The sequence below is a fragment of the Emydura macquarii genome, unplaced genomic scaffold, assembly GCF_026122565.2.
Source record: "Emydura macquarii macquarii isolate MOO-44397 ecotype Brisbane River unplaced genomic scaffold, CSIRO-AGI_Emac_v2 contig_2676, whole genome shotgun sequence".
Taxonomy (NCBI): Eukaryota; Metazoa; Chordata; order Testudines; family Chelidae; genus Emydura; species Emydura macquarii.
The window spans coordinates 3,728,225-3,740,555 of NW_027132813.1; the positions used below are offsets into that span (position 1 = coordinate 3,728,225).

At 37.6% G+C, this 12,331-nt stretch overlaps 1 protein-coding gene across 2 annotated transcripts in view; it reads right to left on the reverse strand.

Annotated features, from left to right (window-relative positions):
* The window catches only part of KIF6 (kinesin family member 6), a 272,771-nt gene that overhangs the window by 67,340 nt on the left and 193,100 nt on the right, over positions 1 to 12,331 (reverse strand). For both annotated transcript variants that reach the window (XM_067564771.1, XM_067564772.1), the window contains exons 14-15: positions 6,217 to 6,325; positions 187 to 242 (exon numbers count right to left, since the gene is read on the reverse strand). In XM_067564771.1, coding sequence (XP_067420872.1) covers positions 187 to 242; positions 6,217 to 6,325 — 165 coding nt within the window. The remainder of the gene's footprint in view (positions 1 to 186; positions 243 to 6,216; positions 6,326 to 12,331) is intronic.

The window sequence follows — 12,331 nt, forward strand, 5'->3', positions numbered from 1 at the left end:
TATTATCAAAGTTGGTACCTAAAATTACTACATCTGCTCTCATCAATCTGGGCACTTTTGTTAGTAATGGGTTGGCTAATTTAATCAGAAAACAGACTCTGGTTCCATCTTCTCAGAATGTTATGAATTTATGTTTAAAACAACAATTATTTAGATAGATAAGGAAATTAAAACAAATCTACTTACTTATTTTATTTCTTACTTCATTTATTTTTTCTCCCAGGGATTTTGCTTCGGCAAACCTAATGACAGAAACACAGTAACAGGTGGAGTTACTCAAAACTACAGCTAGAGATATTTATAGAGAATAAATTTTCTAACAAATCAAGACTGTATTTCTATTTGAATATTATCTGCAAACTCATCATAGTTATTGGGAACAATTAGTTATCTGTAAGTAGACCTGGTCAAATTTTTTTTAGACGGAACAGATTTCTATTGGAAAAGGCAATTTTGTTCAGCCTAAATGTCTCAGTTTTGACAAAAAGTTTTGACTGAAAAAAAGTCTAAATGAGTCATGACTTTCTTATTTTGTTTTGATGTCAAAAAGTTTAATTTCAACTTTATTATTTTAATTTATTTTGTTTTGACTTTTATATTATATCAACAAAGTACTTTTAATGTTACATATAATATTTAATGTGGTAATATAATATAAAAGTCAAAACAAAATGAACTGAAACAGAGTCAAAATGAAATGTTTTTACCTATTGAAGCAACATGCTTTTTACTTTATCAAAACTAAATGATTCATTGGTTCCAAGCTGAAATTTTGTGGAATGTTTGTTTCATGAGAAGTTTTGAAATTGTAGCTTTTCATTCCAATTCAGAATAATTTAAAAAAAGATCAAAATGTCAGAATTTCTTAAGGAACAGAAATGCAAATTTCTATTCGTAAAAATTCACTGAAGAGTTTGGATTAAAAAGTTTCAGTTTATGAGCTGTTTGCAAACTGCTCACATCACTATTTGTTATTTGTGGTGTGTAATTGGTCACCCAAATCACATAGTAAGGCTCCCCAACAAAATTTTAGACAGGAGAATAAGAAATGACGAATAAAGGAAATTATTAATACTCTTGTTTGTCCAGATGTACCCTTCTTTGCATGCAAATGCAGATATTCAAACAAAACTCCCCAGCTATTTTCCAAACATTTGTATGAACTGAAACCCATCCATATGAAAGCTTTCAAAAAAGGGGCCTGAATACAGTGGAACTGGATCAATGACTTCAAAATTCAAATCAATATATGGAAATATTAGTTTTGTAGCATTCAGTCAGCTCTGCACATAGCTGGAGATGAGGTTTTAAATATGTGACATTTCCCTCAATTTATTTCATACTTTGTAGAGGATTATTTTCTATCAGCAAATAACTGATAAACACCCATAAGTTAAATACCTTTTCTTTCAAGCACATTTTTGTCCTTAATTTTCTTTTGCACTGTTCCAGTAATACTACATTTTCCTTTTACTTAATACTGCCATTTATATCCTCCTTAGACTGGCACAGATTAAGGTTTTATAGTTTTACCGTCTTGGGATAGTGGGTTGATGGAAAAATTGACCTTGGTCAATACTTGGATGGGAGACCAAGGACAACCCAGCCAGCTGCAGGAAGTGGTGCTGTTGATTCAGTAAATGGCTTTTCCCTCTGTTTTTGTACTGAGCTAATTAACCCTCATATCTCCTGGGAGTGTGAAAAAGAAAACTGAGATTCTGACCGCTTGTGGTAATTAAAGATCCCCTGGTACTTTTTGCAAGAGTAGGGATGTTAACACTAGTGACCTGGCCAAGTTCTAGTGCTGGTAATAACATTCCTAATGCAAGTTTCAATTGTTTGTAACCTTCAGTCCTAATCTGTTGTGTGGTGTTTCTGTGTCCACTTAAATTGTCACTTTATTCCATCATAAAGATGATCTCATTTCAGTGGCAGGTGAGTGATTCCTGCATGTGTAACATATATATAGCTATTTTGGGCCCTTCTGGATGTGAGATAACAAATAACACTTTTAGTGCTTTACATTTCCAAAGCACAGTACAAACATTAACTAAACAACTCCTATAACACCCTTGGGGGGCAGGTATTGGTATCCCCATTTTAAAGGTGGAGAAACTGAGGCACAGAGAAGTTAAGTGATTTGCTCTAGGCCACACAATGAGTATAGTGCACTTTATAAATTCCTAGCTCCTAGTCCTTTGCTCATTCATCTACACCACACTGTCTTCATGTAGTCTTCACAGCAGCTTCTCTGCATTAATGTAAGATGGTAGTAGTTTAAGTCATGTAAACAGTGGTAAAATTATTTGCTTGTTTGAGTGATGGGAGATTGAAAGCTCTTTGGGGCAAGAACTATCTTTTTGTTCTGTGTTTGCAATGCTTAGCACAATGGGCTTCTGGTCCATAACTAGGGCCTCTAGGTAATTACTATGGTGACACAAACCAACAATTTCCTAATTTCATATTTCATGAAAGGTGACTGTAATGCTTAACTATTAACACTAACAATGTTTCTAAATTAACTAAACTGAAAACTTGCTTGTTATCCCCTAATGATCAAATCCTTATGTAATATTCAAAATAATCTGCAGCGAGTGGTTTCTGCAATCTGCAGTGGTTTCAGTTTGGCTGGAAATGTGGCGTGAGGAAGTATTCCTTTCCCAAAAAGTTAACAATTAGCACACTTAGCTCACTTGCTTCATATATATCCTTACAAGGTGCACATCACCATAATATCTGAGCACCTTAAAAAAGAGCATCCAAAAGATAGGTTTAAAAAAGTGGACTAAATTTCTCCATCCTCCTTAGAAAGCTGCCTGAATTCTCTCCCTCTCCCCTGCGCCTGCTTTCTTTGCCCTCTCTGTTAAACTGGTTACAGTATCCCAGGCTGTTTGTGCTATTACTGCATTTGTTGACACAATCACTAGCTTGCCAGTATCTAACTCAGTAATTTGTAAAGCTATTTAGGGCACAGAGTATACAAAATACACTCTGTAACACCAAATTTATTCTATTTTAATGGTAAAGGAAATTAACTCTCTGTATAGTGGCAACAGTTGAAAAAGCCCTGAGGGATCTGAGGTATATTACAGGAAATCTCCACTGTAATAATTCAAGAAGGAAATAAAAACCAGAGGAGTGATTTGCTGTACCATGGTTGTTGTGGTGGAGCACTAGCCTTGTTGTGAAATTTTGAATGGTTACTCAGATGTGTATAGTCATTCCTTGCAGGGTTTGGAGGCAGAACTACTGCATTTGACAATTAACAGAGCCTTCAACTAATCTGGATGAGCTTTGCTCTAGCACAAGTTGCCGGGGAAACCCACAAGTTGTATTTCTGTCTAACTCAAACAGCAGTGGTGTAGAGTTAAGAAATACTGCTTTCCCACTAGGGAGGTGTGGTTTGGGTAACTGGCCCATCTTAATTAGTCAATTTTCCCCTCAGACTAAGTATTTTGGACCACCACATCCACATTTGCTCATGCTCACTTATTTTCAAAGCCGAATCCCGAATGGATAAGAAGCCACTACTAGAAGGTTCCTCAACACTTGCTATTCATGACATTAGTAGGGGAGAAGTCTTAGAAACATTCATTTACTATCTTTTGTTTTTATAAGCTATTTCCATGATTATTGACTAATACAACCAAAAGGATCTCCTGCAGGCTGGGCAGAGATATAAAGCAAAACCTCCAAATGGTCTCTTTCTCTCTCTCCTCCCCACTCATGGGCCAAATCCTGAGTTTCTTATTCACTGTTTATTAGTCATTACTCAGGTAAAACTTCTATGATTGAGTAAAAACAAAATAAAGACTTCAGGGTTCAACCCGCTCATTGAATTAAGGGGGAAAGTGTAGTTGCTGATTCTTTTCCAAGAAGAAATCCAGCATAAGGGTGCTCTCAAGGGAGACTGATCATCAATATGTGAACATTAATGCTTGGAGGTCAGCTAAGCAATTGTATTTGGGCAGTCCATAGGAAATTCACTTGTAGCCTGAAAGAGTATACAGTTCCCTCAAGAAGACTGGTGTTGTGAGACATGGATTTTAGTTGCCATCATGATAAGTAAAACTCATAGGGTGAAATCCTTGTTCCATTGAAATGAATGGAAGTTTGGCCACTGACTTCATTGGGGCAAGGATTTCATCATTAAAATGCAAATACGATATATCCAAAAATCAAAATTTTGAAATATAAGTCTCCATTTATTCAGTCTCTCTTAGAGGTCATCAAATGGGCGAACCAACATACTTAGCTCAGCATTCATTTATTAAAGATTATTAGGAGGCACAGCTAGATTTCACTGAGGATTATTGAAGACTCAATCACCACGGGCCAAATTCATCCCATTGTAACTGACCACAACAGAGTTAATTTGACACTGTGGATTAAAGCATATTAACAAAAGCTTGTGAGTAGAGGAGAAAAGGCAAAAATGTACTAAGATTGCAGGTTGGAAAGTTGAGACTTGAGGAAAAGAAGTGGAAAAACTGATGAAGAACAAAGAAACTGAGAGCTTGTCTACATGGTGTGTTTCAAACGGGACCACCAAAGGTCCATACAGGCCAGACTGGGCACGGCATACTAGTGTGCACTAGAATGTACACCTCTCTGATGTGCACTAATAAACCATGTGGACAAGCTTTACATTATACCTCTAAGTGACAATGAGATCTTGTAACTGAAAACATACTCTGGGTTTGGCTTTAGAGTGTCTGGTGCAGCATGGGAGACTACACTGCAGTGCCTCAAATGGGATGAGTTTTCACCCACGTTTCACTGGAAAATGAGATTTAAGATTTTTCTTCACTTCAAGGAAAGGGTGCTCAGAGAAGCCTGTCCTCTCCTTACTGCCTTGGCAGGCACAGACATTATTAACCTCTTTGAAGGTCTAGTATAGGAAGTTAAAGGCTTGGAACTCTGCCTCTGCGTGTTTACAAATAGAAGCATGTAGGCAGTGCCAGTGGGAAGCAGCAGTTTTCACTTTAGAGGACAGAAATGAGTAACAACTGATTGTGCCAGATATGTGCATGTCTGCAGGAGTGCCCCTTCTATCTCAGAGTCTCATGAGACGACTTGGTTAGTGCTCTCCAAGGCCAGCTGAAGTAAAGGGGCAATTAAAGTCTCATGAGATGAAGAAACGCAATGTCCTGTTTATCACTTGAAAATGACTCATTGTGTGACTTTCATCAAGAAACTAGTCCTTAATGTACCTCAGTTTCCTTATCTGTAAAAACTGGGGAAAGAAATACTGACAAACCTCTGTGATGTGCTTTACAGATGAAAAGCAGTACTTATAAAGCTTAAAATACATATCTATCTTATACCCATTGTTTAAAAGGAGGACCTGATGTCTTTTTTCAATTTTTATTTTTAACCAAATTTAATTAAGGATTTTTCTTTTCTTTCAGTTATACAAAGGCATCTACAGAAAGCATCTATATAGCTAGCTCCCAGTGCCCAAAGCATATGAATTGTTATAGTTGTTAGCATTACAGTCTGAGCTTCCAATTTTATGTTAAACTCACAACCAACAAAAGTAATATAACTAAACTGGAAATAAAAAGAAAAGAAAATCCATTCAAAATAAGGTGAAAGAGGAAAAAAAAAGAGAAAAAAGAAGAAAAAAGCAATTAAAATATAAGTAAAGTGGGAATCAAATGCTGCCATGGTCTGACAGAAGTGTTTATACTACTGTATACAAAAATATTAGCATGAGAAGCTTTCATATAAGGGAAAGGTACAGTAACTTTTAAATATGTGTTGTGCATAAGATCCTTATTGTGCAATTTGCAACTGGTGGGTCAATGGCTGCATTCCAAGTTACAGACTTGAGATGAATCTGTTTTTAACAAATGTAATAAACTTTGAGCTACAAATCTCTTTTGCTAAAGTCTACTGCAAAAAGTATGATAAATGATTTCCAAATGCATCAAGATTCACACAGCACTTGCAGATAATGCCAATATGTTGCTATGTATCAGAAATGGGGTATCCCAAAGTGGGGGTCTGAACTCCCTTAAATTTGGGGAAATTTTAATCTGGTGCCAAACTTTGTGGTTTGGGCCCATCTCTACTAATATTCAGAATGTAAAAGGAAATATACATTTTCTCTCACAATACTTTTTGTCTGAGAAATTGATAAGAACATGCATGAAGTTCAAGAAATCAACCCTTAGAGCCCTGGCTGTGGTTGTACCTCAGTGTGACACTCACCTCTGTTTTAGAAGCTGTTTGTTGTCCTCAATGGTCACAGTGTCCACATAATCCCTCTTGAAAATTTCAAAAGCCTCCTGACGTCCCAGTGACATTTTTTCCCCCAATCCTGCCCACAAAATAAGTCAAAACTGGCTCAGTGGCAGCAGAAGATAGTAATAAGGCAAATGTGGACTGTTTCAGACAAATACCACAGCAAGCCAGCACGAGTCTTTTAGCAAACAACAATCAGTAACACATCAGGCTCCAGATTCCGCCAAGACAAAAGGCATTTTGGGACCAGGCAAATTTTTAACTGACAGATTTCACTGATTCACTTCACTTAGGCGTCTTCAAGCCTGAATTCTTAATTTGTCAAAATAACTTTAAATGCACCCTTAAATAAAACCAGAGTGTAAAAAAATCCAAGCATGGCAACCAATGGCAAGTGAATACTATTGTTTTTTTCATAACGGCAAATTGCACATTTTTCTGCATTCCTATTTCATCCCCCATTGCTGCTTTCCGGTTACCATCACTATGCAATGCCACAGAGCACATTATATCACATTTTAGTCCAAAGACCACACATTGAATTTTTTCAATATGCATGTAGAAAGAGACTTTGGGCTTCATTTAACTGCATACATGTTGACTTCCTTCAGTGACAGGTCAGGTACTGAACACACAGAAATGGGCTGGATCCTGCACAGCACAGTTGCACTGTTGTGCATACAAGTGTGAGGTAAAAATTGATGAGAAGAACACGAAGCACAAGGAAACTATGCATGATTGGGTAATACCTGGTCTCTCAGACATGCCAATTCTCTGCCTTTGCTCTAACCCTTCACCCCCTTTTTTTGTGTATGTCCTATGCTTCCATGAATAAGAAAGCAAGAACACAAGGGGGTTGAGACTTACTACTACTTGACACACACAATTTGCACCCATGCATAGCCTCCAGTCACACCTGTATCTGAATACAATAACCATGCTCCCCTGTCTGTCCATCAGATGGATCAATACCAATTTAGCCTCCAACATTGATTTCTTTATAATCACTATGGAGTAGTCTCCTTTACCATCTCCTATCTCACTTTCCATAGTGTAAATGTGCCCCAGTACATGGCTATTCATCAGCTCTCAGCACTAATTGATCCACAGCTCCCTATAACAGTTGATGAACTTGGGTATCACTCATGTACATAAAAATTCAAGTTTTAAGGTGATTCCAAGCTGATAGAATGATCTTATGTTTACTTATGTGTCAATAAATACTGATGAAGACTGATGAAGTGTGATACTCTCAGGGAATTGTGCAGTGAATGGAGGTGAAGTGGAGGGGATGGACTCCAGCACCCAAACTATGGGAAAGGCACGGAATAGTCAAGCAACCTCTACTAATCCATCCTCTTCGTAGGAATAAGGCTGCAACACCTTATACATTCCCTATATGGAGGTTTGTACCACTTGATCTTCTTCTATTGTGTCTCTTCCCTGGCCCATCCTCAATCCATCCTCCTTAATGGGTCATACAGAGCTAGCATGAAGCCCAACTCTGTTATGTATAGAAGATGTGGGGCCTTCTGGAATGCCTGCTCCAAATCCTGTCCACTGAACAAAGGAAGTTCTGCTGCATCAACATCACCTGTTATATATACACATCCAAAATACCATGGCTGTATGCTTTGATAGCTACTTTGACTTAAATGTAGGGGAGATGGATATCATTGAAACTTAAGTCTGAACAGATCTTGAGACAAGCTGAATAAAGTGTATTTGAACCCAGCCGGCCTTGTATGGAAAACCTTTATATTAAAATTACCTGGTCCATATTCTGATACCCCTAATCAGGCTAAGTGTACCTTATTCCATGATTATTGCCTGCAGAGTAAGGAACTATTCATCATGAGAGATGGTAACAGCCTCTAACTCTCACTGATGAACAAACAGTAAAACAAATAATTACTTTCCACTAAAAGCATATTCCAAAATATTGTCCTTAATCATTTTTAATCATCATTAGCAAGCAGCACATCTGTTGCTAATTTAATCATTTGACTTGAAAAAAATAGCACCAGAAGGAATGTCTGAATGGCAAAGCATGCAGAATTGCTCCCCCTTTTCAAATAAAGAAATGAAACGGGAGAAACTCAGTGCAGTCTACACATCTGTATGGCTCAACTGAGCGAAAGGGGGTAGGAAGGGATATTTTGTCTGACAGTGACCTGAAATGATTGCTTCTGTTTCATGTCTGCCTTGAAGCAGAAGTTTAATTTTACAAGTGGGATTTTATGGAATTTTCTTCCCTTTGCTGGCACTAAATCTAATCTGCAATCTGAATTGGATGCTATATCTGCTCCTTTTTTTTTTTTTTTTTTTTTTTTTGCACGGAGCTTCAGTGTGCTTGAGTTAGGTGCAGCAAGCTTCCATGACGCTCACAGCTGAGCCCAAGAAAAACAATGCCACGCCCTTACTGTTGGGTAGTGCTGCAACCTAAGGACCTCAGTCTCTCTTGCAACACTCCGTCCGTTACTTCAGGTTGTACAACCACCTGCTTATTGTCAAATTCACATGCAAAGATTCACCATGGTTGTCTGAACTCTTTACAAGAGCTGATTAGCAGGAAAACTGTTTTGCCAGACAATCTCTTTTAACTAAAATGTTTTAGGTTTCAGGAATAGGTGGATGGAAGCTTTCTGATCTGTGATTTCCCCTCAAATTAACAACCAAATACAGAAGGGTAGAGGTGGCTTTGGAAGAGAAAATTATTAAAATAATTATTGGTTCTGTCTGGTAGAAACTTAGTCAAAAATAGAGATCATCTGCTAATCATTTTCAATTATTACATTAAGGAACAGCAGAACTTATACCGCTGTCTAAAATACAGAGAAAATTATTTGCTCAGGATTTTTGGGAAGATCAAAAACTCTCTGGTTTATTGATTATTCTGCCATAATAAAACATGGAAAGATATGCAACAGTAAATAATTGTATGCTGAAAATGGTGTCCAAGGAGAACTATTAGGAGATGGGAGAAGACATTAACGCTCAGAAATCAGGAGTGTAGGAAATAAGTGTCTAGACATAATGAAAGTAGAAGACAGCCTGCAGAAGAATGTTGGGGCCTGAGGAAAATGATGGAAAGACTTTGGGATACAGGGAAGTGGGGAATTACAGCAAAGTCAGCAGAAGAACTCAAGAAACTGCCAAAGAACAGGGGAAGCTTGATGGGCTGGTAGAAAGAGATTATTCCCTCAGGGCTGAGCTTTTGTTCTGTTCAGCAATGAAGATGGATATGGCTTGCAAATGACTCCTTCTCCCACTCTTTATTTTGTGCCTTCTTTCATGCTATCTGTGATACTCAGAATGAACTCCTATTTCACTAAGCAGCCTCCCTTTCTACTTTCATTTCCATGAGCAAAAGAACCCTCTCATTGTTGGTGTGGTATCTGTATTGTACCTGTTTCAGCTTGCAGACTGCATAATATATTGTCTTCTGTTCTGTAGATTTTTTTCTGAGGTAAAGTGGTGTGTATGTCTTTAGCATTATGTTTGCAGTGTTGCTGTAGCTGTATTGGTCCCAGGATATTAAAGAGACAAAATTGGTAAGGTAATATTTTTATTGGACTAACTTCTGTTCTCATAAGCTTGTCTCTTTCACTAACAGAAGGTGGTCCAATAAAAGATATTACCTCACCCATCTTGTCTCTCTATAGCACTATGTATAATAACAATACTAATAAAAACATAACCAGGAGAAAAAGCAGTCCATAATGGTAAACTATTGCTGGCAAGTTAACTAAACTGCTCTGTTGTAACTATTCATGATGTGGAAAACAATTTCTTTTTACTGTTATTAAACCAGTGGTTCTCAACCTTTTTTTCATACTGTGAAGTCATGTTTTTTTAAAAAAGTTGAGAGACTCCCAGACCTTATAATGATAAAGAAAGGGAGGGTGGTCACAACCCAAAGGTTGAGAACCTGTGTACCTACACTGCTCAAGCCATTTCAATGTCAATGAGATTATGCAGTGAAAGTAACAATAATAGGGGTTATCCCACAAAGGTCTAAAATTTGCCCTAAGCTACATCCAAGTAATTCCACTGAGAAGGTTCTATTAACCAAGGACAGAATTTGGTTCAGTGTGTTTTTACATAAACCATCAACACTAATCTGTATGACTTGACGCTTTATACTTGGAGATGGGCCTAAACCTGATATCTTAGCTTCACAGCTCAAATACATTTTTATTAGCAACAAAATTATACATTGCTCTGAACTTTGGGGAAGTTCAGACTTGGATCCATATTTCAGATGCCCAAGTTTGGGAGTGTCTGAGTCCAGGGTTTTGGTTCTGTTCATTATTGAGACACAAAGTTGGCTCTGGGTCTGGAGTTTGGATTTGGGGTGTTGGTTCTGGCCTATCTCCATTTCTGATGCAATTCAATTACAATTTGCATGTTTGGTAAATAAATACAAATTATTTCAGCCAAAGGGGTTCCCCTCCTTAAGAGTGCAAAATGAATCAAGAACTGAAATGAGCAAGAACTGAAAAGCTTGCTGCACTCTACTTCATCCTGGGACAAATCCTTGAAGTCAATGGTAATTCTTCCTCAAAACAGACTGAGTAAAATGGAGTAAGACCTCAGGACTTGATTCATTATCTTTTCAAGTGATGCCAAACAATAAAAGTGGTTCCAGCACTCAGCCACATGTCTATATAGGTCAGTGTTCTACAAATATTGTTAGTCAATAAAGCCTTATTCAGATGACAAATCCAGTTTTGCCAATCAGGAAACTAATTTAAAGATGAAAGTTTCTTTATGCTATGCTGACATATATACAAATGCTACTCAAGGCTATACTAAACAGCAAGTATTTGGCACCGTGGTCAAATAAAATATGTATCACAACCTCCAGTGGGAGATGTTTCAAAACAATGCAGAGTACAGCATGGTCTCTCGTGCCCAAATAATCATCATCAATGTTAACAGCAAAGCAACATGGCCTCCTTGCAAACTGAGCACCATCCAGATCAATTTCTGGCAAGGTGCTTAAGGTGGTCTGCTTATAAATTCAGTTTACATTTATCACTGGCAAGTTTGTTGTGCAATCAAAGTTTTTGATGCCTACTTAATCACTGCCCATGTAACGGCATTCCTTTGTACACATGCTTCAGAATTTGTTTTCTGTTCTAATAATGTCCATACCAAGAAAGCTGCTGAAACTGAACCAGTGCTGATGGAGAAGGTTGCTGGGTTCACCACTTGATATGGAGAAGTTGATGAAGACTATGAAAACTGAAAATATCAATCCATGGTTCTTCAGCCTGCTTCAGTGTCCACCATGTCATAGACATTGCTGGAGGATGTTCAAAAGATGTGGATGCTTGTATAGTAGCAGCTGCCATGTTTCAAGCTGTTCAGTGGTCTCAAGCTTGCTATGAAGCTGTGGATCTACAGAACCAGTTACACCAACTCTATTGTACAACAGTGAAATGTGGGTATTCTGGTGTCCACGTGCTAAGAGAAAAATGAAATGCTAGCCTGACTCAGGTTAACTAGTATCCATTGGGACTATTCAAAGAGTAAGCATAGGTAGGTGTCTGAGTAAAGTTGATAGAGTTTAATGCTTAGTTAATGGCCAAAATTTTCAAACATGAGAGATAAAGTTAGGCTCCTAAATATATAGTTAGACATCTGAATAAGCAGTCTGTCTTGCAAAGGTGCAGTGCATTGATAAATCCTTTTGAAGCCAGTTTTAAGGGACAAGGTTTGAAATGTTTGATTTCTTTTACTGTTGCCTTATAGGACTTTCAACATTGTCAGAATTAGGAAGGCAACTTCAAGAAGCAACAGAGAAGCCCATTAGGGTGCTGAGTCATATCCACCAGCTTTAAAACAAAATAGAGAAGTTTATTTCCTAGAATCAGAACAAAAGAAACTTCACAAAACTGAATTTGTGAATTCAACAGAAAACACTTACAGGCCCATTTAGCTAATCTGGAAGGTCTGTTAACTGACAACATGGATAGATGTTATGGAATAGAGTGAATGAAGTGCAATGAAATAATCTATTGGCCCGGGGCAGACTGCTTTAAAATCTAGTACAACAGAAAAAAGTATATCAATT